Source organism: Camarhynchus parvulus, chromosome 2 (genome assembly GCF_901933205.1).
Source record: "Camarhynchus parvulus chromosome 2, STF_HiC, whole genome shotgun sequence".
Classification (NCBI taxonomy): Eukaryota; Metazoa; Chordata; class Aves; order Passeriformes; family Thraupidae; genus Camarhynchus; species Camarhynchus parvulus.
Window position 1 is genome coordinate 89834063 of NC_044572.1, and position 27214 is coordinate 89861276.

General features: G+C 37.5%; 1 protein-coding gene across 2 annotated transcripts in view; it reads right to left on the reverse strand.

The window, feature by feature from the left end:
- The window catches only part of ANKS6 (ankyrin repeat and sterile alpha motif domain containing 6), a 42576-nt gene that overhangs the window by 2835 nt on the left and 12527 nt on the right, over positions 1 to 27214 (reverse strand). For both annotated transcript variants that reach the window (XM_030971507.1, XM_030971508.1), the window contains exons 5-16: positions 26921 to 27027; positions 25333 to 25481; positions 18533 to 18743; positions 18012 to 18061; positions 16792 to 16995; positions 14790 to 14955; positions 13979 to 14148; positions 10259 to 10448; positions 8782 to 8898; positions 6833 to 6900; positions 5437 to 5553; positions 4438 to 4534 (exon numbers count right to left, since the gene is read on the reverse strand). In XM_030971507.1, coding sequence (XP_030827367.1) covers positions 4438 to 4534; positions 5437 to 5553; positions 6833 to 6900; positions 8782 to 8898; positions 10259 to 10448; positions 13979 to 14148; positions 14790 to 14955; positions 16792 to 16995; positions 18012 to 18061; positions 18533 to 18743; positions 25333 to 25481; positions 26921 to 27027 — 1646 coding nt within the window. The remainder of the gene's footprint in view (positions 1 to 4437; positions 4535 to 5436; positions 5554 to 6832; positions 6901 to 8781; positions 8899 to 10258; positions 10449 to 13978; positions 14149 to 14789; positions 14956 to 16791; positions 16996 to 18011; positions 18062 to 18532; positions 18744 to 25332; positions 25482 to 26920; positions 27028 to 27214) is intronic.

A 27214-nucleotide genomic window follows, 5' to 3' on the forward strand; every position in this document is an offset into this window, starting at 1 on the left:
TTTTTATCAGAGGATTTAACATGTAACACTTCCTTACACATTTATTATAACTACAATAAGTAGCACATAGGATTTTATGTCTACTCTTCTGGAGGAAATAATTTCAGTTGCTTTTCTCCCCCCCCCACACCCCCCTCTTTTTTTCATATGAATTCACATAACCTTTTTTCAGCTTTTCATTTCTGATTTGGCAAGTTTGTATTGAAATGCAACTCTGTCTTCTTTGGTGTCATTTGTTTCAATTAACCTGCTGACCACTGCCAGATCTGTTCAACCTCTTGATTGCACTCAGTTAATAGGAGCATGAATCTTAACCCAGCTCCCAAAAATAAACTAAACAATTAGTCCTAGCAACTAGGCATTCACAAAGTCCAATTTTCTTTTTTACCAGAATCCTGTAAAGTCACCTCAAACCACAAACCAAATCTCCTCCTGGGATAATGTTATTTGTTAAATCCCATTCTCTCAGAAATCTGGACTTCATGCTGCCACTTGCTGTTTCACTGAAGTTGGAATCCAGACAAAGGATTTTGCTCCTCAGAGCCTCATGCCTCCATGGGCTGGTTATTTGCTCTAAATGGCAAAGCAGCACAGTAATTCTGTGTTTGCTGGGCACATTCACTGGGCTATAAAGAAGCAGTATCTTCTTAGTAGTTTCTCTTATCATGGCCAGGGTGCATTGTCAATTTTCCAAGACGTAATAGTAGTCAAACCACCAAAGTGTCAAAACCTGCTAAAACCTTCACTCTTGGAATGAATAATTTTATCAAAATTTTGTAAAAATGACCAACTAATTTCCATTGAAAAAAGAGATGGAGGCAACATTCCCCATGCAAGTACTGTTTGCCTATTCAGAATTCATGGTGCTTCCAAACCTAATGGCTTGGGGGTCCAGTAACCTCTGAATCATTTACACTCCTCTGCCTTATGCAGGTCAGGCAAGGACTGGAGCAAGGAATTCACAAAGCCCAACCTAGTGTCCCTGGCATGGGGTGGGGTGGAAGGATTCCATTTCAGAAACCTTTGTGTGGGAGTCCAAGACAGCTTAACCTGAAGTACTAGCAAAAAAGAATATGAAACTAATACACAAAGCAAGTAATAGCAAATTTCTAAGGCAGATGTCCTAGAGAAGCAGAAGGACTAAGCAGCTGAACTGCTTTGTACAGAACACAGGTTATTGTTCAAATTGTCACATAACTGAGATGTGAAAACAGTGACGCAAATCTTTTTAATGGTTCAACAGGAAATGTAGGGAAACAGAGACTAGTGAGTTGGACAGTAATACCAACCAGATTAGTAAAACCTGTAACAATCTGAAATTTTGTTGGAAACAATCAAGAAGGGACTTTTGAAGTCTTGCCTCACCAACCTACTAGAATTCCTTGAAGGTGCCAACAGTCTTGTAGATTAAAGAGGTCCATTTGATGCTTGGATTTTGACAAGGCATTTCACAAGGTTCAAGGTTAGCTCTTAAGATAATAAGGAACCCACAGGGTAAAAATAAAATTTCTTGTGTAGATAAATAATCTGTTAGGGAGGCAGAGAAGTTTGCAGTAAACAGTGATTTTTTTCATAGTAGAGAGATTCACCACTAGTATTTCATAGGCATCTGCATGAGGATATTCAGGAGATGAACAGTATGTTCAATATATGATTTTGAATGGGCATACAGAGTGAAGGGAAAAACCTTCCTAAGTTATGCATGTAAATAAAAATAAAGGTAAACAGAAGACTGGAAAAAAGACTTCATATGACATCTGTGCCTAAACAATAAGATAGTGACAAAATTTGGTGAAGATAAAGTAATATCAAGATAAGTAATATGAAGTAAGGCAAATGGAAAAGATGATATATGTGTTTATATAAAATTATAGGTTGTGAGCTCAAATTCAGTAGATCAGCTGGGTAGTAAGAGGTAATTTGAATTAATACCAATTCAGTCTTCAAAGATAGCCAACACAGCAAAGTACCAGAAATAACTAGGAAAGAACAAGAGAATGGAAAGTAGAGAACACAACTGAAAAACAAACATCTGTCTGCCATGTAAATCCATAATATGCCTACATATTGAATACTGGATGCTAGGCTAGTATCTCCCAGGTCTGAAAAGATAATAGCAGAAAAAGAAAAGAGGTTAGAAAACCTATGGTACAGGGAATGACAAAGCAGCCTATAAGCATTCCCCTCAAAAAAACCATGAATGAAGAAGGATATCACAGTGATCTGTAAAATCATCAGTGACATGGAGGCAGCGAAGAGGAAACAACTGCTCACTGTATCTTCTGATCCAGTATGATGAAGCAAAAGAAGTCAGGACATGGCAAGTTCACAGCAAATGAAAGCAAGTAGCTCTTCAAATCAGTGTCAGATGAGACTGGATGAGAAAGTTGAACACAATTGTATGGACCTTGGATCTGACTCGGTACAGCTGCTCTTATGCTCTAAAATATTACACATTCCTGGAAATTACTTCAAGTTCCAGAGACTGCATATGGATTCCACTGCTACTTTTTACAATAAAAAGCAGCTTACCTGGTGCAGAAACTTCTTTTAGCTACATGTTGTCTTCCTCTTCTCTCTTAGTGCTTCTGTTTCTGTTTCACAGCCAAATCTGTATCATGGAGCTCTCATACACAAAAACCCAAAAGCCAGATCTCTGATGGCACCCTTCTTGCAGCCTCTTGTCAAAAGCTCAACAACTGTTGCTTCCATTCTTACAAAAGGATGTTCTCCCCAGCTCTGAGCCACCATTCTTGTCCTTTGATGTCTTCAAGACACTTAAGGTCAGCAAGTTGCTTGGAGATGCATTACACCTCTATGCTTCTTTGGTTCTTGAGTAATTCCAGTTCTTTGCACCATGTAATCAAATCCCAAACAGCTTCTGCTCACCTAGTCATACCTACAGAAGAGGCTCTTCAGCTCTGGGATGTTACCACGAGACATCCAGAAGTTCCCACACATGCTGACTATGCTGAGAATGGAAAGTTGCACAATGCACACAGAGACACCTGATAGTGGCTTTCAGCCAAGCACACTACACAGAACACTGGAAGTGGCCCACATTCACTAACCACCCCAGCAATTCCCAGTTTGTCCCAAGACATTAGTGGGTCAACAGTTAGCATCTGCTTTCACATAGTGAAATGCAGCTGACTGAGATTGGAACAACTGGGACTAGCTCATTATTAAGGTTTCCTAAAGCATACAATACCTGAATTATTTAGCATAGCCCCTAAACAAATGAAATTATTTCATGAGTAGATGAAAGCAGCAAAATAAACAATTGAAGAAGAAGCACTTTTAACATGGTTGAACTTCTCAAGGCTATTCAATGGCTTTCGTTGTTTCTACTAAAACATGGATACAGAAGCACATGTGGGAATAGGTTACACCCTATGCTTTAATCTGGAGTAACAGATGAGTATCTGCCTTTGTTTCAGGTGGCTGGCAGCACAGAGATTTGCAGTTTTTATATCTGAGAGTGTAGGAAATGTATTCAATTATTACAGGTCAGCAAGACCTGTATGTTTTGGTTACAGACAGTACATTTTAAAAGGCAGTTTCTCTAGCTTGGCTAGCAGATAACACTGGTGCTTGGAATACATGTATTCCAAAGAAACCATTTATATGATTATGAAGAAACCATTTATATTATTATCTTTTTATAGATAATCATATAAAATGCAAAATAACTAAATACATGCATACATAAATATATAATTAACATAGCTGCCTAAATTGTCATGTTAAATTGTAAATCTTGAATATATTTAACATACTAAAGTGTCATACTAAAACATACTGAACATACTAAAGTGTCTCCTATAAAGAGTATGCTAAAGTTAATTATGTATCATACAGGAACACCTCCCACTGATCTACATATATACATACAAACACTATAGACAGTATATTGTATACTCTGGTTTGCTATACTTACATCCATTTTCTGTGTTTAGTAATGCACAACAAATATCTTATCCTTATTTCAGATAGTAATGAAGGGTGCATAAACATCTTAGAGATACCTCTACTTTTTATATTGGAATCTTCTCTACAGTCTCAGCAAGAGACACACATCATTACCCAGGAAAGCAGCTAACTGTCTTGTTTGTCACATTCTGTCTTCCAGCCAGTACTAAATCAAATATCCACACACTTTGGACGTTAGGAAGATTTCTTTCAATAAATTTCATTCAATAAATGAGTGACTAGACATCAGAATGGGCTGCCCAGGGAGATGATGGAGTCACCATCTCTGGAGGTGTTTAAAGAAAGACTGGAGTTGGCATTCAGTCCCATGGTCTGGTTGGCATGGTGGTGTTTGGTCATAGGTTGGACTGCATCATCTCAGAGGTGTTTTCCAGCCTAACTGATACTGTGATTCTGTGATTCAATCTGCAATACATTTTTTCATTAATTTCAGGTGCTACTTACATTGGGAATGACCTGGTGGTCGTGTGTTACTAACACTACTCTCAAAGGAAGAGTGGAAGTTGTGTATAGTTTCTTGTAAAATCTGTCTCTCTCGACCCTGTAAAAGAATAATAAAATAACGTATTCTTAAATTTCTGTTTAAAAAATGAATTTATTAAGAGTACACAACAAATGTGTAAATACGTGCGTCTATGTACAGTATACTATCAGAAACAATAACAAATCCTTACCTTACAGACATATATAGAAAACCTTGTAGTAATCTTTTCCTGAAACTACCAGCCAACAGCAGAAACATTTCCATTGCTTTTTTCCTGTCTTTATGGCATATCTTAGTACGGAACATATCCACCTCCCCTAATTTTTAGCCTCATCACTACAGTTGGTACTGACTTAGGGAAACTGTCTTTGTGTTTTTTTTGTCTGAACTTCCACTATCAGAGAGGGAATGGACCTCAAATCTAAGAAAGCTGCTGAGAAGCATCAGCAAGCCTAATCAAAGACATGTTCCAGTATAAAATCCCTCTGGCAAGAGCACTGTTTACTGTACACCATTCTTAGCAAATTAGTTCATGTTGACATAAAATTCAAAGGCAATAAAAGTGTAAGAAACAAGAGAAAAGCTATTCACATAATCACAGAGGAATCAAAACCTTTTACATTAACCAAAGGACACCCTTCCTCTTATACTGCATTATCTAACTGCACTATTGCAGCCAGATGATTCTTTTTAGCACTGCTGAAATCAATATTCAGAAACTGCAAAATTGCTCACGTTTACAAGTAGCTTGTTCACTGGACTAGGAAAGAGTTATTGAAAGAGAACAAGAAGTGCCACAAAGGAAGACTTTACTAGTCAAATACATGAGATACTACGTTTAGAAAAAATTATTTCAGCTTTTCTAACTAACATCTGTAACTGAATTTCAAAATGTATGTTGTATTAATTTTATAAAAAACTTTGAAATAATTTACTAAGTACAGTACTTTAAAATGTACCTTTCCTGCATTCAGTTCAGAAATAGCTGCCAAAATTTGCTGCCTTGATCCATCTGTTTTAATACCCAACTCTTTCAAATCACCATCAGTAAGTGTGAGGAAAGCTTCCATATCCACCTGCATATTAAAAACAAAACAAAAAAGAAAAAAAAAAGGAAAAAAGGTAAGACAAATTTACCTATGTGAAGATTCATTACTACAGGTTAAAAGTGGTTTCTTAGGTTTTTATAATTGCATAGATTTAATGTAAATATTGTGCAAAAAGAATTTTTAATGAATTATCAGCATCAAATGGTACACACTTTGCCACTCTCTTGTAAGGCTTCTAATCTGTTGTTAGTCATTCAACTAATCATGACATCACACCTAAAATTTTAATGGATTTTTAGTTTTTTTCCCATCAAGTTCTATTAATACAGAATATATAGTCTCCACAGAAATTCCTCTGCCTACAGTAGCAGCTACTTGAATAAACCTAAGGTTTCTCTCTTTTCTTCATCCTTTCCCCCTAAGTACTTCTGGAACTTCAGAATATTGTGTTTACTTTTCCAGTGTCTCCTGAGAAAAACCTAGGTTTTGTTCATGTAACAGTTTTTATTATTACAACATATCCGTAAGGTTGTGATAAGAACAAACATCTGAAACTTTTCATATTGATAGAATCTTCCCACACTAAGTATATTAATTTCTACACAATGCTCCCTTGCCTATCATGCAGGGGAACAATAATAACCCGATCTGTTGTGATGCAGCTAAATTGTCTGGGCTTGTGCTGAATTTTGAACTCTGTAGCAATGTCAACTTAGTGCATGTCCATTTATTACCCTTTTCTTTGACCAAATAAACACACAGTATTTGCTCACATCTGATCCTGCCCTAAACATTGTAATGAATTAATTTCACTTATTTTCAGCAACATTTCCTGTCATTGCATCCTTCAGCAAGTCAATGTCACAGCTCCCATCTATCACGATGCCTACGCTCCCCAATTTAATTCTCCTATTGCTTATGCACAGTGGATAAAGAAGATAAAGCAGCCATCTCAGTGAGTCACACCCTGCTGCTCTCCTTCTGAAAATGAGGTTCCAGCTGTGACTCCAGCGATGATACAGTACGTCCGATGAACTGTTTAGCCACTTGGATACAGACATATATAGAAAAAGCAGAGAGTAACAACAGAGAGAAAAAAAAACCCATGTATAGAAAAGCTGTAAGTTAAGTGTAAAAAGCTCTGCATTATTCTGGGGAATGCCACAAATACCACTTGGTCCATATTTTAAGGTTCTTTCTGCAACCAGGACTGGTTGTAGAACTTGATTCTGCATCACAAACCTGATGCAACGTCTTATACCCTACTTTCACTAAAACAGTAAAAGATCTTTCAGAAAAGACATACCTCCTGTTCCTCAAATATAGGCTGATATTTCTCAAGTGACAATTTTTTAAGGATGCCAGTCAGCTCATCTGTAACAATAGGGGAAAAAAAAGTCAACTCCATAGATTAGAAAATATTGTAATGACCTCAGCATTATAAACTGAAAATATGTATTAAAGCCTATATTTCCCATAGTCATATATGGCAAGAAAAAAACTACCCCATTTATTCTCCATCAGAAATCGAAACATTGGCTTACTCTGTTCTCACCTACTTACATATACTGTAATTACATCTAGTCTTACCTTGCTAGGATAAACACCGTTGTATTGCCCTTTCTACCTCATTAAAAGGATCTTACAAAACCAAACCAGTAAGGGCAACTAAGGCACTTCAATGCCTAAAATGCAGGTGCTTGGCGCCAGATGGCTGATCCAGATTGTGCAGGTTAGACAGCAGAACTCCTCAAGCAGGCAAGGAACTGAAAGGCATATTTCTATGTCATCATCCAGGAAGGCAAAGAGTAGAGCAAGCAATCACACACCTGCTCATTCAAAACACTGATACAGCACAGGCCTTTCTGAAGCCTCCTCTCCTTACATGCCCAACATCCAGGCACCTTGAACAAAGACAGCTGGAGTCCAGCTAAGATGAAAGCTGGACAGAATTTAAGTTTTACAAGGCCACCTTCCAGAGCTAAGAGCTCTGAATACTGTCTTTCCTCTAAAAGCCTAAGAAAATTAAATGTTGCAGGACCTGACAGCGACTCTTCCCACACATTTAAAATGTGATTAGCTAAAGAGCATAAGTGCACTTTCAGAATAACCTGACATTACCTTTCTTAATTACACATTACATCTCTCAGCTAAAGTTTTCTTTTTATTACTTTGCTGTCTGTCACAAGTAACTAACTGTTTTTCCCCCTTAAGTACCTTAGTGGTCAGTAAAACCATGTAGTCAGAGTCGAAATGAAGAACATGAGTTATTACATTATAAAACAAGACTATATTTAATATTCTGCATATAAACACACTTTCATTTTAAAGACACTACTAGTCCATTACCAAATATACTTTGCTTTCATTCATTTCACTTCTTTGTCTTTTGACTTTCCCTTTTCTTTCAGCATCACTAGAAACATGAAAGACAATCTCATATTCTAAGCTTCTCCAAAGACATCAAGTACCTTGAGATAAACACACCTCTGTGTACTATTTTGGAAGACTTCTTTACATAAGGGAGTCCACAGACAACTGAAGAGAAAAATTCTAGTTAAGTCTTATTTTCTGCTAGGGCTTTGTTGTTTTTTTTTTTACTTTAAATTCAACTAACTTGGTATGCCCAACATGATTTGCAAAAGTTAACATGGCCTCAGACCAAAAGCTTTAGTACCCTGACATTAATCCATGGGAAAACACAATCAGTTTTAAAAATGTATCATGGGAACTTCTCTGTATTGTTTGATGAAAAATATCATCTTAGAGAAAAAAAAGAGAATTCTCATTGGATGACCCTTAGGTATATTGTTAATGACTTTTTCTTATAGGTTGTTAGTTACCCTACTCATTTTTCACCATGCTCATGTGATTAGAACTGTAGGCCATGATATGGGAAGAAACTTTCAGAGTGTCTGAGCTCTTATTGTCATAAACAACTATAACACCAAACACCTTTCACACACAGAGAATGCCTTCATAGTAGGCCCTTCATGTTTTCTCTTCCTCTATCCCTCTTCCAGTTCCTGTACTGTTACTCTAAGGCTGAACAAAACCTGAAACCTCTCAGTTTTACAACTCTTGTTTAACATGTTTGTCCTGTACTTTACCACTCTATTTGCTCTACACTTACCTTGTCTCCTTACCTCCATGCCAGGAGCAAGCAAAGGTTCTTGGAGCTCTTACTGCTTTTCCCATGTTACTCCTATTTAGCACCTCCTTTCATACTGTTCTATAGTAGTAAGGTAAGATTACCTTTTTCCAAGTTTTCAGAGCCCTCTTTTACTCTCACATGGTTTCGTCTTTCAAAATTGTCTACATCACTGGCTCTCAGAATAGGGCCAAGTTGTTGATGGTCCACCAAATGGTTGCCTAAAAAGAAACAAAGTACACCACTGAATGCTGTTGCCTACTGTTCCTTCACAGTAACAGTCAATGTTCTTACTCATTTAAGTTCACTTGAAAGAAAAGTTAATACTACAGACCTTCTGTACTTATTCTTCTGATTACTGCTTGGCATACCAGCATTTGTATTGCAACTGCTGAATCAAACATCAGCAAGAGAAGCCCTTGAATTAAAGGACCACTTAACTACAAAAGCTTACAAACACAATGAACCCAGAGCTACTTGGGTTTCTGACAAACAAACTCTGCTACAAGGGAACTCACAGTATCCTGGCATTAGTGCACGGTCACAAAACTGAGCTTCACTGAGTGAGATGAGAGCAGCTGATGGCTTGGGGAATTTGTTTTGTTATCCAACAGTGAGCTCTCTTGCTTTTATGCATCTCTAAATCAGCAACACTTATGTTATCAAGATCTCATTATAAAATGGCACTAAACATGAAAGGATTTGCTGCAGCAGTCACTAGAATATGTTACAGCTAAGCCATAAGAAGAGGACCGAAAGAAGGTCAAGTATCACCTGTCTTCAGTGTCAAATGGAATTAGTGTTAATGGACAAAGCTGGCATAAGTGAAAATAAACCAAAATCAATAGAGACAATTCCAGGAAAAACAAAAATAGTACAAAGTGCCTCCATTCCTTATTTAAAAGGTTCTGAGTCATGTTATTTTCTTTACTTTTTTGGTGATATTTACAAGAGAAAACAAAGTTATTAATACTCTGTTTCCAATGCAGTAAATGACTTCTAAAATGTTGTAATCTACACCTAAAAGTCTAATTTAAAAGATATTAATCTTACAGGAAAGTAATAACATCATAACTCTTTCTTAGGACTTCAAGTTAAAAAGAGGTTGTAATAAGGTTATTTTCACGATTCAGAAACATAAATGCACTACAGCTCTTAACTGCATGTAGCTATGACTTGCTATGGATGAAAAATGTATCTCTGTAGTGATGTGCTTCTCTGCATTTAATAATAAAAAAAAATCTAGTGTGGAAAAAGTGCATTTTTTACCCTCAGCAAAGGGTGAAAAACAGGACTTAAGCCATGAACGCGGACAATGTGGCCACTTAAGAGTGGCCAACCTATATGCTAGCTTTGAGGTGATACCAGTCTCTCTGTAAATAGAAAGAATCCCAGGTTTTGGGAGAGAAGAAGGCAGTTAGTGCAGGAGCATCAATCTCACTGTACAAAACACCACAATATATTTTCTAGAAAGAAGGGAGACCTTACTCTCATGCAGATGCACACTAGTCCAGTATAGTTATAGCTTTAAACACATGGTATTCTCAATGAATTAATCTGTAATTGCAGTGAGCTACTCACCATCCTCTGTAATAGTACCACTGCTGGAGCCATTGCTCTTGGCGTGTCTGTGAGAAGAAGAGACAGAAGACTCTGCATTTTGAACCTTTGGAGATGGGGAAGGTGATGGAGAAGGTGTGAGAGTTGGTGATGTGCTTTTAGACGTAGATGAAGTCCCAGATGGAGGTCTTTTGTTAATCTCCAGTTTTTGCTGCAGTTAATGATACAACCATTTGAGTTAAAAAATAATCACAAAAATGTCTACCAATACATGATGCTTCAACATTACTTAAGTTGTGTATCATTTCTGAGAGTGTGTAGTCACAACCAGAAATTTCTTTTTGACCTATATTAAAATAATAAAAGCAATTTTATCCCAGATTAAAGTCTCTCTCCTCAAAATTATCAAGAAAAATACATTTATTAAGGCTGTAATTTTGTAATAAGAAACTATTTCTTGTGAAGAAATACTGCCCACAAGCACTACAATTTTTCTTTTTCTAAAAGGACTATCTTGGTTTAAATACAGGTGGCACCTATGCACCACACAGTCCCTCACTCGCCTCCCCACCTCCCTTGGAATGTGCAGAAGCAGAAGTAAAACTGGTTTATTAGAAATAAAAACAGTTTAATAACAGAAACAAAGTACATTACTTCAACTTGAAAATAGGGATTTTCATTCATAGATTTAAGACTCAGTTAAAGATTTTCAAAACATATGAGATGCTCATTTAAAGTAGCACTTCATGCTGGATTAACCAGAAACATGTAGCAAGCACAAACTAAATTTTGGGTGCATTAAACCCCCTGCTGCACTGGAATGGAAATTTCCAGCCAACCCTCAAATTTATTATTACCTAAGAGGAGTCAAGTGATTTATTAATAATTTAGCAAATATTTAATATATTTTTAGCCATGGAAAACAGGAAAATGCATGAGTTGAAATGGGTAGTAAAAATATATATATGTACACATATCAACAGACTTTTCCAAAAACCATCAATGCACCTTATCTCCTAAATTCTTTGACTTACATATACATTTTGATGTCTGCACTGTATGACCCAAAAAGAATGTGATTTTTTACTGGATTTCTGAATTCAGAGTTTAAATACCTTTTGTCACCCAGGCTACTACAACAAACTGATAAAAAAATTGATCTAGGTAACAATGCAAGAATGACCGTGGTTCCTGTCTTTACAATTTTGCTTCTGTTCTGTGGCATAAATGGAACATTTCTAGTTAATGAAAAAGATGCTGGTTTAAAAGCTAAAACTCATTTGAGTGGTAACATTCTTCCATTACTCTATCCTATGTCAGAATGTAATACTTTCTTAGCCCTGCACTGAATTGACTAGAAGTAATGGAATGATACAAACTTGAGAGCTCCTTGAGGAGCATCATGAACTCATTTCAACTTTCTGTCCCAAATTTCCATCTAAATTGTTATTGGTCATTTGTGTTGCAGAATGGTCATCCCTCCCTAGCACACTGTCTGCATTTATTTAAAGCACATCATCCTGTAAAATGTTATTCATTTTTTTCTTTTCCTTTCTTTAAAGCTTGCACCATCTCACCCCTCATGGGTAAGTTTTGCAAAATTGATCACTGTAATATCACTGCGTTTTTAGATCAGTTATTTCCAAGTTTAGACAGGATGATCCTAATGGGAGGACACAAGCCATTCCTCAACGGATACAGACATTAAATTTCCACCATTTACATTGCTGATTACAGTAACACACTGCTAGCCTTTGCAGCCAGTGTGGATCCATATTTGATTGTGTTCTCCCACCAGGAATCTCCAAAAATCACCTCAGTTGTGTGATACATTAATATCTATAGTGAGATCCACACTATGACATGTTTTCTTACTGGTGGATAGAAGGAAACTTGTCCAGACATCTAAACCAAGAGCACTGAAAAAGCTGTTGGCTTTCCAAGACAGTGGCATAAATGTTGTTTAAAAATCTTTTCAACAGTACAAAGAACAGCCTTTCCAGAAGATGATCTGCAGCACATAGCACTTCACTACTCTTTTATCCCCTAATGTATCCCACTGTGAGTGGAAAGAATAGATAAACTTCTTAGTGGCAGCATTATTGCAAAAAAGGCCATGGGATCTGCAGCCCAAAGTTCACAGGCACAGGTATTATCTCTTGGTGGGATGATTAATATAACCAGAGAAAAATGAGACTTTTGGGGGGCACACAAGGAGCTCTTCTGAAATTATTTCCAAGTTAAAAACAAGCTGAGAGGACATGCTGAGAGTTTAATTAAAACATACTGGCCAGACCACCTCTGAAAGAAAAAGCATTTGGTAGCTGCTCTGCAGACAAGACTTTAATGAGGGAAGAGAATGATAAAGGGGTTTTGTCTACAGGAAAAAGAGATGGATCATTTATAACTCAGGGAGCAGTTACACAGGATAGAAAGGGAGGAAAGATTACCATATGCCAAAGAATTGGTATAAATCCTCAGACTCTGGTGGTCCAGCTGACTTAGAAATTTTAGCTCCCAATCTCATCTTTGAAAAGCAACCAGTAGCCCCTCCAGAATCAGGACTGACATATCAGAGAGAAGGTGACTATTCATGGAAACTGTTTCAGCATTGGTAATTGTACCTTTTTCTGATTTTTGTCCTTCAGAAATTTCTACGTAATTTCTGAACAACCTGGCAATTTCATTTATCATTTTTATGTACTGATTAAATATAAATATTGTGTACTGTTGCCATATAAGACATTACAGAATGAGATTGCAAAACTAATAATTTTATACTCTGATAATTTTTGTTTCCTCAGGTAAAATTTGAAGAATCTCACTGACAGATGCAAACAAAGCAAAACAAAATGAGCTGCTTGGAGATTACATAAGCAAAAGTTGGAGAAATGTTGCTCTTGCTCACGTATTCTAACATTTCTAGAATATCAGGCTTTCAGAACATAAACCCCAAATTTTGTGTTTTCCTTCTCCCGCTCTCTGAAATGCAATGTTTCTCTATGTAAATAAACCCATCAATTTCTCAATAGCGTGTCACATCTTCTGCTATGATGCTGCTTTCCAGTTTGTGTCTCTGCAGATCCTGAAGATTTAAAATCTTCACCATCAAAAAGGCTGTACAAAGCAGTTGAAACTTCAAAGTATGTGCACGAAAATGTGCAGGTCGTGAGAACAAAGCTATTCCAGGGAATTGACAGGTAAGTCAGCACAGACAGTATGGCTTCAGGAACAAAACCTGACTTTGGTGATGACCTACTGTTTAAAAATAACACCAGTGGAGCAGACTGGTTATGTGCATATTACTGTGGTCATCATATCCTGGTACAAATTATGTCATACTCTGCATTCAGGTTGAGCCTTTGAAGGGAAACTAGCTGGAGAAACCAACTATACCACTTCAGGCTAAAATCCAGAAATAACTAACATAACACTAAATCTGGCCCATAGAAAGAAATAATGAGAAACCGTAATAGTGCAGATCTACCCCAAAATCCAGCATTATATTTACTTTTTTTTTTAATACAGTGAAATTAATAATAAAGAAAAATCAATAAAGTTTTATTATTATTAGGTTTCATCTTCTGTGGATTTGCACCTAAAAGTAAGGTTTGTAGAGCTGAAAAGCTTCCACTAACATAACAAGTGTCCATTCTTTTTTGGCTGTGCAATGTGGCGCACCAGCCACCCATGACTGAGATATGACCTATTTGGGGTGCAAAATTTTACATTTCCCATTACCTTTACAACATTTCCATTGCCAACAATCTGAGCACACTGCAAATCTGACACAGTAGATGAAGGAGTTGACTGGACTGGACTGTGCTGTTGGCTGGGTTTCTGTTCAGGTAAGCCGGCTGCTTTTCTTCTTTGGGCTGCAATCTGAGACAAAACATTATCTGCACTGCCACCTAGAACAAAAAACAGAATAAACCCAGTAAAGGAAACCATAATTTTGAAATGTTTGTTAACTCCCAAACATTCACTTTCATTTTAAAACTGACTGGATGAAGCATGAGACAATTGCAAGGTTCAGATCTCTCCAGTAGCTTCCAGAATAAAGAACAGAAATCAGTAGCAAAAGAGGGAAACCAGCCCTGTCTATATACACACTGAGCTGACTTTCATACCTTTGGACAGTTTTCATAAGCCACTTCACCATATTGTCTTCAACAACTACTAGGCACAATGTGTGCAGCTTTGGTTTTAATTGAAAACTGTTTTTTATTTCAAACAAAAAGTAAGCAACAGGCATAGGAGTCAGCTCTATGAATGCATGGTGCAATGAGCCAGCATCCACCTGATCCACCATGGGTGAATCCAGTAAAATCTGCATGAGATGGGCTGACCACTGAGAGTTCTGTAACAAATGTGAGGCTTCTTCCCTTATGTAGGTGTTTCAAGTCCAATCCCGTGTCCGCTAAATTTACAGAAGCTTTGCTTCTACAATGGTAGGAGCACTCAGAAAAGGTTTCATATCTTCTACCATCAGCACAAACACTAATTTTTTAACTGAATCAGATACAACTTACTTTCTTATTAAAAATAGTACCTGATCTGTTATGCAGTTCTCCTCCATGCCTGTTAATTCCTGCAATGTTATTAGATCCACCAGAAGAATGGGGAGAATGGTTGAAGTTATTGGAATTTGAAGGAGATGCTGGTCTTCTTGCAAATGTTGGCAATTTGACAGGTCTAGTACCTTTGCTAACAGATGTCTGGAAAACAAAATGAAAAATAATTTTTTCTTTCTTGATTGAGAAAAATAAAGAGCAAACTTCAACTGCTATTTTCTTTATCCCAAGTTCTGAAACTTGCACTGAAGAACAAAGGGGATATCAGAAAGAATCTTATTCTACATATACATATATACTGAACATATATAAATATATATATATACATATATATATATATATATATATATATATATATATATATATATACTGAATACATTTATTCAATGAAATATAAATTACACCACATTAAGCCACTAATTCTTCTTAAGTTTGGCCACAAAAATGAGCATATATGATATACCTGAGATATGATATACACAGTACTATGAGCAGTGGGGAAGAAAAAAAAATATCACATGTGAAATTTCTTTCCTGCAGAATCCTGGCTTTGTCTCTCCCATCTTACAAAACAGCTACCACATTCCCATCCATCATATCTTTGTTTCTTACAAACTAAGCTGCAAAAAGTGACATAAACTTTCTCTCCACCAGTTGCATTTCTATATTCCCTGCAATCTAAAGAGCAAGCTGCACCATTTTACTGAGTTTTATTAAGTGAGGCATTACTGATCCAGCTATACACTACCCAAATTCTCAGCCACATCCACCATCATTTCTTTTGCTTTTACACCATTGGCCACTGCCAGCCACTTGACATATGAGCTTTTGCAGCTAAGCTTTTTAATTTTTCTTATTCTGTTGGTCAAACCACTTCTTCCATCTCTGACTTACTGTTTCCCTCCTTCCTATACCTTCAGCAAGACCCTTCTTTCTTCCCGGAAGGACTGATGGCTAATCCCTACTCTCCCTGCTCCTCACTTTATACACATGCCAATTATCCAGCTAAGTTATTACAATCATCTTTTTTGGGATGATAAACACATACCTTCATGTTATGTCATTTCCCTTATTCTGCCTTATTCCACCCAAATCACCTCTACTGGTATTAAGCCAGCATCCACATAAAAAAAGGAAAGAGGAAAAAAAAGTCCTTCTAAATGTCTTCATTGTCCCATGTCTAGAACTGACACTGAAACACAGCTCTGGACTGATCTTCTCTACATGTAATTATTACAGTCTACAGTTAGGGGAGTAAGCACTTGTCCTTTTTCTCTATGAAAGAGAAGGCTGTCAAGGTTGTTTAATTTCCTATCTCAAGACAAACCACCTATTTTTCTCTTGGTTTGCATTTTGACTGAAAACATTGTAAATCAGGCAAGCTCCTTCTATAAGAAACCAGAAATAATCAAGACTTTTTCCAGTTTTACAGTACTTCCAATTTAAGGCTGTGCCCCTTCAAGTCCACTTGATCACTACTTGCTACAATTTTATCTATTGCTAATCTTTCAGAATATTACGTCTGTATATTGGTCTTACTGATATTTCTTCCCTCCTGCTCGGTTACTAAAAATTGAGCAATTTTCATTCTTTTCTACTGTCCCTGGTCTTTTTTCAAATCAGAGCAGTTTCTACCACACTGTTGGTGGTTCTGGTTAACAGCAAAAAAGAACAAACAAACAAAAAAAAACCAAACCCAAAAACAAACCCCCAAAAAATCAAACCAACAGAAAACCCAACCAAATCAATAACCCCCCAAAACCAAACCAAATAAAAAAAAAGTTGTTTCACTTCATACAGAACTTTTGTTTTATTACGCTCCTCCCATACAGATGCACGTTCTTCCTAAGCAGCACTGCTTAAACGGACAAGCCATTGCTGAAACAGTGGGTTAAAAGAAATTTCTAATCAGAAACAGAGTGGCTCACCAGTCAACAGGGCCAGGGCATAACACAGTATTTTCACATTTAGTTTGCTTACTATATCAGAGTTCCCACTGCTGTTAAAATCGTGCTTGACTGCTCTCTGTGGCCAGGCAGTTCTCATCTGTTCAGCTCTGCCATCCTTGCTGAGTCGGGTTCGGTCAGAATTCCAAAGCTCAAAGCTTGAGGGTGGTAAGAAAGGTGGTATCACTGCTTTCAGCTTATCACTGGGCAGTCTGGTAAATGGAGCACTACTCCTCAGCTGAGAAAGGGGAACAAAGAAAAGGGTGGGGGGGAAGAGTCACTTCTTAAGAAAGTTTACTGGAACCAGGTGATGTAGTTTCAAAATATTAAGTTAAGCAAAAAGATGAAAACACACTTAAAAAGAACAGAAATGAGACACAAAAGTACTATTTGAGGAGAAGTACAACACATAATAACACAAGAGAAACCAATGAACATTGTGGTACCCCTCAATATTATGCTTATTCATTTGATGCAATGAATAGAGCTCATTAAGTGGCAGAAACTGTCTCTTCCTTTACTGGGCTAAATATTGCTCACGCTGACTTCCACAAGAATAACTATGAATCTCCAAAGAAATAACAATGCAGTCCTCTCTGTATTCCCAGACAGGATGACTGGAAACAGTGAGCAACTGCATGTTCCTGCTGTATGAGTACTGCAGAAAGAGACAAAAACATGTCAACTGATTTTGCTCCCTGAAGTTCTGTCAGTCGGTCATATCAAAAGTTCTTACAAAAGAACTCAAACTTCTTACAAAAGAACATAAAGATAATAACCAGCCGAATTTGATGACATCACCATGGAGTAAGCTGCAGGGGAATATAAAGCTACAGCATAATAAAAGAAGAAATAGAATAACACAAATACACCTCCCAAACTAAACATTTCATGGTTGCCTCTACTAGTAATTTCACACCTCCATTGTACCATGTTCCATCCATGTTCTCCTCACTTCATACTACTTGTCAGCAACTAAGCAGCTGTTCCATCTATTTTACTATTTCATTGCTGATCAAACAAAGGTATGGGCAACTCTTGAAAGAGGTCAGTACAGCTTCCACATCACACTACTTTTAGTACTTTCTAGTCTAAGAACTACTGGTATATCAAAGCCTATCAGGTCATGACCAGTGACTACAAACAAGCTCTTTTTCTAGAAGTGACTTGGACAGGAGGCAAAAAACTGCAAAAATTATGGGAGCTACATGACCCTCAGAATTAGGCTGAAACACCAAAAACACTGCGACATACCATAGTTGTCAATAATTCATTGTCCTTTTCTCCTTTCACAGTGTTTGCACCTGAAAAACACATAAATTATGTTATGTTGTTTATATGTTTCCACTTCTGTTTCTAAGGCTAGCTCATTGTTTTTAAACAATCAACAGTTTTACCCTCAGTACACACACAGTATGAGGATTTCTAGTGACACTCTCATGCACCTCAGCTAAAGTTAAGCCAAATCTTACTTTGCATTGCAGACAGTGGGGAATTTTTATGGAAGATATTAGCACTTTTCAGTGACTGGTCTTAATTTAATGGCATTTACTAAAAAACAGTAACATGGTTATATCAGTATTTTCCTGCTTAAATGCTACTGCACTCAGCATGACCAACAAGGAGTACAAACACCGCTCTTTCTACAGACTACAAACACATTACATTTTTTCACTTATATTAAGCTAAAGCAGAACTAAGCCAATAAATCAGAAATAATATCATCCTGACCACCCCACAAGAACTCATTTCCCACAAGACAACTCTGCCTTTACCACTAGCTTTGTTATTTGTGTTCCAAGCTGGAGCAGCATCAAGGTTTCCAGAGATGTCTGTATCACTCTGTGAGGGTACTTTTATAGTGGAATTTAATGATGGTTCAGTCTCATCCGGAAAAGGCACAAACTGATTAGAAGGAAATCCATGGCGCAATGTCTGAGTCAACTTCAGCTTGCGGAATCGATTGGACATCCTGCTCCACCAGGACTAGATTGAAAAGAAGACACAACAATTTAATTCCAACTAAAAGGAAAAAAAAAGAGGAAAAGAGATGTATAATTTAACAAGCCTTACAGAAGCGATAATTTCACCAAGGGGTTTTTGAAATAAGCTAAAAAGCAATGTTAAAGTGGTTTGCAGTTACCAACAGAATCCTTTCAGTGTAATTTGCATGTGTAATAATTATCTCTTCCCTTATTTTTCATCTGGAAAATATTTTAAAATGTTTTTCCACCATATCCAGAAGGCCAAAGTAGACAGAAATATTAGGGCAATTTGAATAGGGAATTTTTGCAGCTACATAGAAAATATTTAATTTTCCCATTAACTTCCAATTTCACCATCTATTTTTGCTCTCTCTGGAATCAATGAGTGGCATCTATATTTTTTGCTTTTTAGAGGTGTGCATATGAGCCTATGTAATCTGCATCAAAGCTTCTTGCCAAGATTTTCAAAAGCAGTGGCAAACTGGAAGAGTTCTGATAGTATTTCTGTCAAACTAAAGATCCACAATCCATACAGTGCTGCTATATAGATAATTTAACCAGACTGGGAAGACTATAAACTGAAAAACAGCAAGGCAAGGAATAGCAGCTGTGAAAACAACATAAACCTTAGGACTATATACCTATAACCTCCGTCCATACACATATCACATATGTGGAAACTGCTATGCAAAAGGACTTTGCTCAAAATAAAATTTATTCAAATATTCACATTTTTACAGACAGACAGTGCAAGTTGCTTCAAGTCTTCAGTAAGACATTCTTCTAGACTATACAAAACCTATGCCATTTGCACCAAAAATTATGTAGCTTCTAGGTAAATCAGATTGTAAGCACCTTCTGATTATTTCCTTATTAAGTTTCTCCTTCTCTTTCTGGAACACTTTTTTAAAAAACTAATGTTAAAGTAACAACACTTCCTCAGGGTAGCTTTAAGTGATAGCAAATCCAGGTAACAACCCTTTCTCACAATACATATTCTTCTCTCTTCCTGGCATTTAGTATTTTTCAAATACTCACTGATACGTCTTTGCAACTTTTTTATACTTATCCTCTATGTATTAATCCTTGTAGCAGAAGACCATTAGAAACATTTTAGATCTGCACAGAGCATTAGTAATGTATAGAGTTCTCAGACCTCTGTATCTCTTTGGTGTCACAACCAATAAAGATTTCCATTACTTTCAGGAACAAAGATCTGATGAAAAAAGGCAAGAGAGACAAATAGCTCTGAGAAAGCAATAAAACCCACAGTTCAGCATTTATTCACCTTCCAAAAGGAACTGGAAGTTCATCTAGTTTTAACATACAGTACAATGAGCTTACAAAAGAGAGTGCTTGCACTTCTTGGTTTTAGTCACTGAAGCTACCTTGCTTTCTGTAAGAAAGATCACTTCTAACTGCCCATCATCCCTGTTACGCCTACTCACAGTGCTTCTGCTCCCTGAATATACACTCACACCACAAACTACCCCAAAATGGAGTAAACACAGCCACTATGTTACCAGAAAAAAACCACTGCTCTCTGGCAAGAAAGTAATGGCACTGGAGAGGTTCACCTTGTCTTCTGGTGTTCACAGTATGATGGTCTGATCTCTGGAGTTTTTAGTTTGCTGTTGTAGGAGTTTGCAGCCTCTCCATATACCCCTACCACATCACACGTGTACAGAAGCTGTAATAAAGGGCTTTAAATAGACTGAGGCATTCAAGTAACAAAAATTCATTCCTAGTTAAAAATAGTGTCTATAAAAAGGCTGAAATCTATCAACAGTGGGAGAAGTCAACAGTATCAAAGAACTAGGAAAATGGTGTTTCCATTTTAGAAATACCTTAGACATTTGTAAAAATGCCAGGAATAAAAGATTAAGGGAGAGAACTGGAAATCTCTGCCCTCAAACAATTTTAATCTATAAGAGAAACTGAATGTGGTAATTCACACTGCTCTAAGACTGACATTGAGAGTGTAATTTGCTGAAGAAGAACAGGCAAGAAGAAAAAAAAAGGAAATAAAATTTTTGCATATGGAAAAGGGACAACTTTGGTTTTGAGGCTGTTGGGAGGAAAGGGTTAAAATCAAATAAGAGGAGAGAAGGGTTCCTGCTCAAAGTGACCTTTCAGCTGGGAATGTGAAAAATGTAGGTGTGGAAAACTCCATTAATTATGCTTAGTGTTGTTCATCCTCTGCCTGACTGGAGAAGTAGAATTTCTGTGTGGAGATAACACACTCTCATCACAGTCACACCCAAAGCCCTTACTTATAGGATGAACTAACCCTACTGGAGCCTCGGTCCCTGGGTGTCTCTGGCATCCAGCTTTGTGGCTGAGGTAACAAAATAAATCTTCTCCTTGCATTTCAGCAGTGGCTTGGTGGTTGCCTTGGTTACCCACCCATGTTGATTCACACAGAGGCCATGAAATGGTAAGAAACAAAGCAGTTAACAGTTCTTGTGGGATAGAGGTGAAGAATGAGATCATGAATATCCACTATGTTATCAGCAGGTAAAGGAACAGGGGCCAATATTGCGCACAAATTAAAAATAAAAGAAACACATCGCAAAATAAAAAGTCTACTGGTTAATGACAAAAGTGCTCAAAGAGGTGAGACTGCAAATCATTTATTTTTTTTAAACTTCCTAAGCAGCCTAGCTGTAATCAGGTATTTTGGTATGAGTACCATTAACAGGAGGAAGGCAGGAATATAAGTGCATTTGCTTAAGACAGTAAGAGTATTTAAATGAGCTTACACAAATTAGAACTAGACAATATTGATTAAAATTACCCCAGATTAATTATAGGCAACATGACCTCTGAATAAATATTATCCTCACTAAAAAGTATGGAAGAAGTTACAGAAATCAGGTAAAAGTCAAATATACAATCACTGAAAAGGGAAAATCTGAAAATTTACTGATCAAAATGCTTACCATGAAAAGGCATAACTGAAAAAACTTCATATGTCATCACAGCTCATAAGACACAGCCAGCAGAGGTTTGTTGAAAATAAACTCTACCAAATGAATCTCTTTTTGACAGAATAACCAGTTAAGTGAGCAGAAGGGAGGAAAAGTTGGAATGCAGCTTGACATTATTAAAGCTTTTACTGCTATTCCATGTAGCATTCATCAAACAATTGAGAAAAATATGGTTCAAGTAAAATTAATAAAGGGAAAAGACCACTGCCAAAAAATGAGACAAATTGCAAACTATTTGATCTCAAATTGGGAGAACATACTTTGTGCAATAGGTTTGGGAATGTTCACTAACAACTGCAACAATGAAACACAATATATTTTTCTGTAGTCTTAGGAAGACATCTATCTAGACAGTTTTGTAATCACCTCTAACACTCTAAATTTAAACACTGCCAAACTGACATTTTTCAGTGGAGGTTCAAGTTGGCATGTAAGAAGAAATCAAGTGTACTAATGTAGGAAAAAAAGCAAGGAAATAAGCAGGTGTACTAAAGAAAAAAAATCAATCACAGCATAGCAGAAACTCAGTATAGATGCACAGTGTTACTGCTGCTGCAAAAAAAGTGAATTTCACTGGTAACAGGAAACACATCTGTGATGGAGATTTTGTATGCCACTAAGTGATACTGTGACCCTGGTCAGAATCTCACCACTCAGTTTAGAATCCTCATCTTGACAGATAACATACAAACTAGAAATAGTCAAAAGTTTAGGAATCAAAACATACAAACAAGGAAATTTGCATTAATCAATTTTGTTTAGACTAGAAATAAAAAGATTAAATATGAGAGTTCTCTAAGTATCTATACAGTTCTTACAAAAATGAAGGTGACCACTGAACAAGACTCAATCAATTTAATGGGCAACAAAAGAAAAAATGCAGGCGGAAAAAAATTCTGACCCAAAAAAGCACCAAGCAGTGGAACTGGGTGCTGATGGGTAAACCATGGGATCAGGGGATCTTCTTCACCACAATGAAAGAAAAGTGAACTGAATATCTGTCAAAGATGTTCTTGGTATATTTATTCTGCCTCCTGATGCTAAGGCAAGTGAGCCTCATGAATTCCCTCTCACTCTCACATTTCCATGATCCTGCAGATCCCACATTCAGTCATTCGCACTGACCTAGACAAAAAAATGTTGTACTGGTCAAATTGCCATAGGTATCTTTTGTTCACAGTTCCAGCTCACCACAGAGCAGTTGTCCACACGGAAACATCGTTGCTACAAATCCCAGGAGAGGTCTCCTCACCACAGCCCTCTCTTGATATGCCGGCCCAAAGAGACATGACTGTTATGACATTGCCCTCCAGCCACAAAATCTGAAAATATCATTTTTACCCTTTTGGAGTATTTGTAAGAAGAGTAAGATATGTAAGATACTCATGGTCAGACAGGCTAATTAGTAAAGCATTAAGAAGTGATGGAAGAATGGATAGCATAGGCTTACAGGTTGTATTTTTAATAGAGCTATACAGAATACAATTTTTGCTGAAAAAAAAGGTTTGATAATGACTAGTAAGCACTGTAATACTCTGTAGCTTTGAGGCCAAATACTTCAATATTCCAGAATATTAAATTCGTGTCAATAATTGTGTCTGTATCCTTATCACCGGCAAATAGTTAGGTTTTTTTTTCACCTCACAATCTTTTATGATCATAATTCAAGCCATGGTGTCATAACACTGTAAGGGTTGCAATCCAATCCATTGTTGATCTGTATTCCATAGAGCCAAAAGCTATTCTGACAATTTCCCATCTAAGTAAAATAGCTCTGTCTAAATTGACAATGAAGTTGTATCATATTGAATGATAGCATAATCATATGAAAACAACCACATGTTCCTACATAGTTAAAACTTCAAAACAGATTTGAGCTAAAGCAGAACTTTAAATGGTCTTTAAAATTCATGTCAAAAATAGCCTGGAAATTAACATTACTTTCTTCAAGATCCTGGTAATATTTATACTTAAGGGATGACATCATGAACTCCAGAAAATTCTGAGGTACACTACGCATACACCATAATTAAAGATTATTCACTAAACAAAGTGATGCCCCAAAACAGGCAACAACAATGGCAACAACAACAAAACTAACTCTTCTTCCTTCTCTTTTGCAGTCAATGAAAGTTGGAGTATCTTTGTTTAGTTGGCATACACTTACTCTAACTCCATGTTGTTTCCCATCAGTTTTGATTTAAGGATACAGTATACCAGCTGACATGTAAGCTTGAAGTACACACTCCTCCACAACTCTTCATATTAAAATCTCTGCTATAATATTTTTAATTTTCAAAGTCAATTGCCTGTTACCATTTATGGAGTCTACCCTCTGTCCAGATTTAAAAGCAAGATGTGAGAGTCTGTCCGAAATCCTGCATCTTTCTGCCTCACGATTGCCAAAAAGACCACCGAAAAATCTGCTGAGCCAGTGCAGGGTGGGGAAGTTGTGTGCCTACCTGTTTCCATAGGTGGTTACCTGTCGACTTCATGGGACATTCTGCCCCCTGATTCCAAACAATGGATCTGGACTCCCCGCCTCTCGGCCTGGCTGGCTTTGGACTGTGCATATGGCCCCTTTCCAACAAGGAGACCCCCCCGGCCTGCTTTCAACCATCGTGACAAATAAACGGAGATGCGGGCTTCTTCATCGACGGATCAAGACAAGAAGACCCTGTATCACCAGACCCCCGTGTACCTTCTTCTAAAGACTGGGACTGAATTACCAAAACTTGGCCCCCCCCCCGCTAGGCGGTGGGGAGGGAGAGCTGTGCTGTTGGGAGGGGGGAAAACTGCCCAGAACCGAAGCCGCGGGCACTGAAGCACAAAAACAATGGTACAATGGTTTCTGTTAGCCATCTGGACTCTGAGTTTCTGTTAGTCATCTGGACTCTGAGTACCTGTACCCCGAGTTCTGTGTTTCTTCCCCCCTTTCCATGATTTTCGGTTGTAAAACCGCTTCCCTTCCCCCAACGAACAACGGTATAATTAGGATCCCAGAACAGCTGTCCTTCGAGATCTCCCCAAGACCTGGTACCCTGCTGAACTTCTGACGGCTGGACCGCGAGGATCAAGACCACGGTTTTGGTAGCTATGACCCATATCCCTTCCCTTTCCTCCCTCTCTTTCCTTGTCTTTTCCTCTTCTCTCCGGTTCCCCCCTTTCACCAACGCCATTCTGCTGTGATTTTCAATAAAACTGTATCTGATTTGTTGCCGTAAATCCTCTGTGCCTTTCTGGTTATTTTGCACCCAAAAAAATCAACCCCGTCATCTGCACCCCCCTGGGTCGGATCGGGACACAAGATCATAATGGAAATTGAGTTCCAAACTTATGAACATGGTACCTTGCACTTAATCATGAGATCTATTTCCAGGCACTGAAATGCTTCAATGCAAATGCCTCAATGCCTTGCTACCTGATGAAAAGGAAGTTGAATACGTGCTACACTCCACAAAACCAGAACACACTGTCAACACACACAACTCCCCAATAAACCCAGTTACATATTAGATCCAAAACACTTCTTAGCAATTGTTTTTTCTGCTTATATATTACAGGAATTAATGAGTTTTTATCAAGAATGAATATATTTACCTTTAGGCCTCCTTTGTCATCTGGCAAGATTGGGACATTTAAGGATTGCCTACTTCTGGAACGAGGCAGAGATGATCTGTTGTTCACTTTATTCTTGTCTTTATCTACTTGCATGCATGCTGATGCCAGTAACCTTACAAGCTCTGTATCTAAAAGGAAGCAAATTAAGATAATGTTTGGCCTGTTTTGCTTTCCCAAATTACAACTGATGCACTGACATTTTCCCTGTAAATCACATTTAAGTAGCAATTGATCTACCTCTCACACACAAAGCAGATGAACCCCACACCTTTCTTTCTTGACCTATTTTCCCATGTCTTCTCCCCAATTTGGGCTGCAGTTTTATCATCTCTCTAAAGGTATTTATCAATATAAATAAATAAGCATGCTACTCAGCTGGAATCAGTCATGTGAACCAAGTGAACTGCCCTCTCACACTTTGTACAAGTTAAGAACAATATTGAGATGTTCCCTTTTCTCACCTGGCACAGAAGAGAGTACAGAAAAATGAATATTCTTTCTTCAAGTGTAGGTTGAAGCGTAGGTTGCAGAAAAGAAGTTCAAAAGTAAATCCCAAAGAGAAAGAAGATGTTCAGCCTGGACAATGAAGGGACTGAAAAGAAATGGTAAGAAAAAAGATGGACAAAAAAGAAGTAAGAAAAAAGGTAAGAGGATGAAAAAAGAACAAGCATGACAGGAGACAGGAAAGCAAAAAAAAAATCTGTAAATCTGCATTTTGTACAGGAGTCAGGTAGGATTTTCAGAAAGGCAGAGAACTGAACAAGAGAGAAAGAAGTAGCGAGACAAACTATTCTGTCACAGAAGTTAGTTCTAAAATAATTCTCTGTATTTATTGTCTAAAATGTTGTACTATTAGTGATCTACCTTTGACACAGAAAACAATCTGCTAGTAACCATGACCACCATAATGTGTAAATTCAGAGACTTCATCAGCACTAATGGGTTTTGGCTTCAGATAAATCAATTCAGGTACCAAGGAAGGTTAACAATAACAAATTATATATGTAAAACAAATTGCAACAAAACCTAAATGTGTTTCATTCAAGCCTCCCCAAAGCAGGCTGTCTTGTCCTACAGCACTCCCACACAACCTGAACCCTGAGGTGTGATTTATTCTCAGCCTTTACAGAATTAGCTGGAGGCTCAGTCAGGAGTTCCCTAGTTCTGTTCCTACTGTGCTCTCTCTGTCCTGTCCCTTTGCTGCTCTTTGTCAAGGGGCAATTTCTAGCTCCAGCTCATAGCTCTGTGCTTATTACACTACAGAATACCAGTGCCCCCACAATCAAATGCCACACAGCTGGCTCTGGTGACACAAACAGCACAGTTTTCAAGCATCTTCAGAACCAAAAGCAACAGGAATGCACTAAATCTGTTATCCCATAACCATATGCACTCATCTAATCAATTAACTCAAACCCCACCATTTTCAGACAGTGTCCTTTCTTGGTCCAGTCCGGCCTAGACATGAGAGGACACTTCCTAGCAACTGCAATGTATTTTCTAGATTGGAAGGAATGTATATTTGTTTATATTGTACATTTCTCCACAGCATTTTGAAATAGCATACCTGGATCATTCAGCAGCATTATCAGGTCAAAAGCTGTGTATCCATTTTTCGCACGAAGGTTAACATCAGCTCCTTGATTTAACAAGTACTTTACAACATTTTTGTTTCTTTAAGGAAAGGAAAAAAGGCATTGATCACATTGAAGAACAAGTAACTGAAGAAAGAAGCTCCCAATACTCTATTTGCAACCTTTTATAACACTGTTCCTGAATCAGAGGTCAGTTTTACACATTCTACAGATAACAGTGTAAAATTTGTTCAGAAGCTCTTCAAAAGCTCCCACGAGTCCTTTAT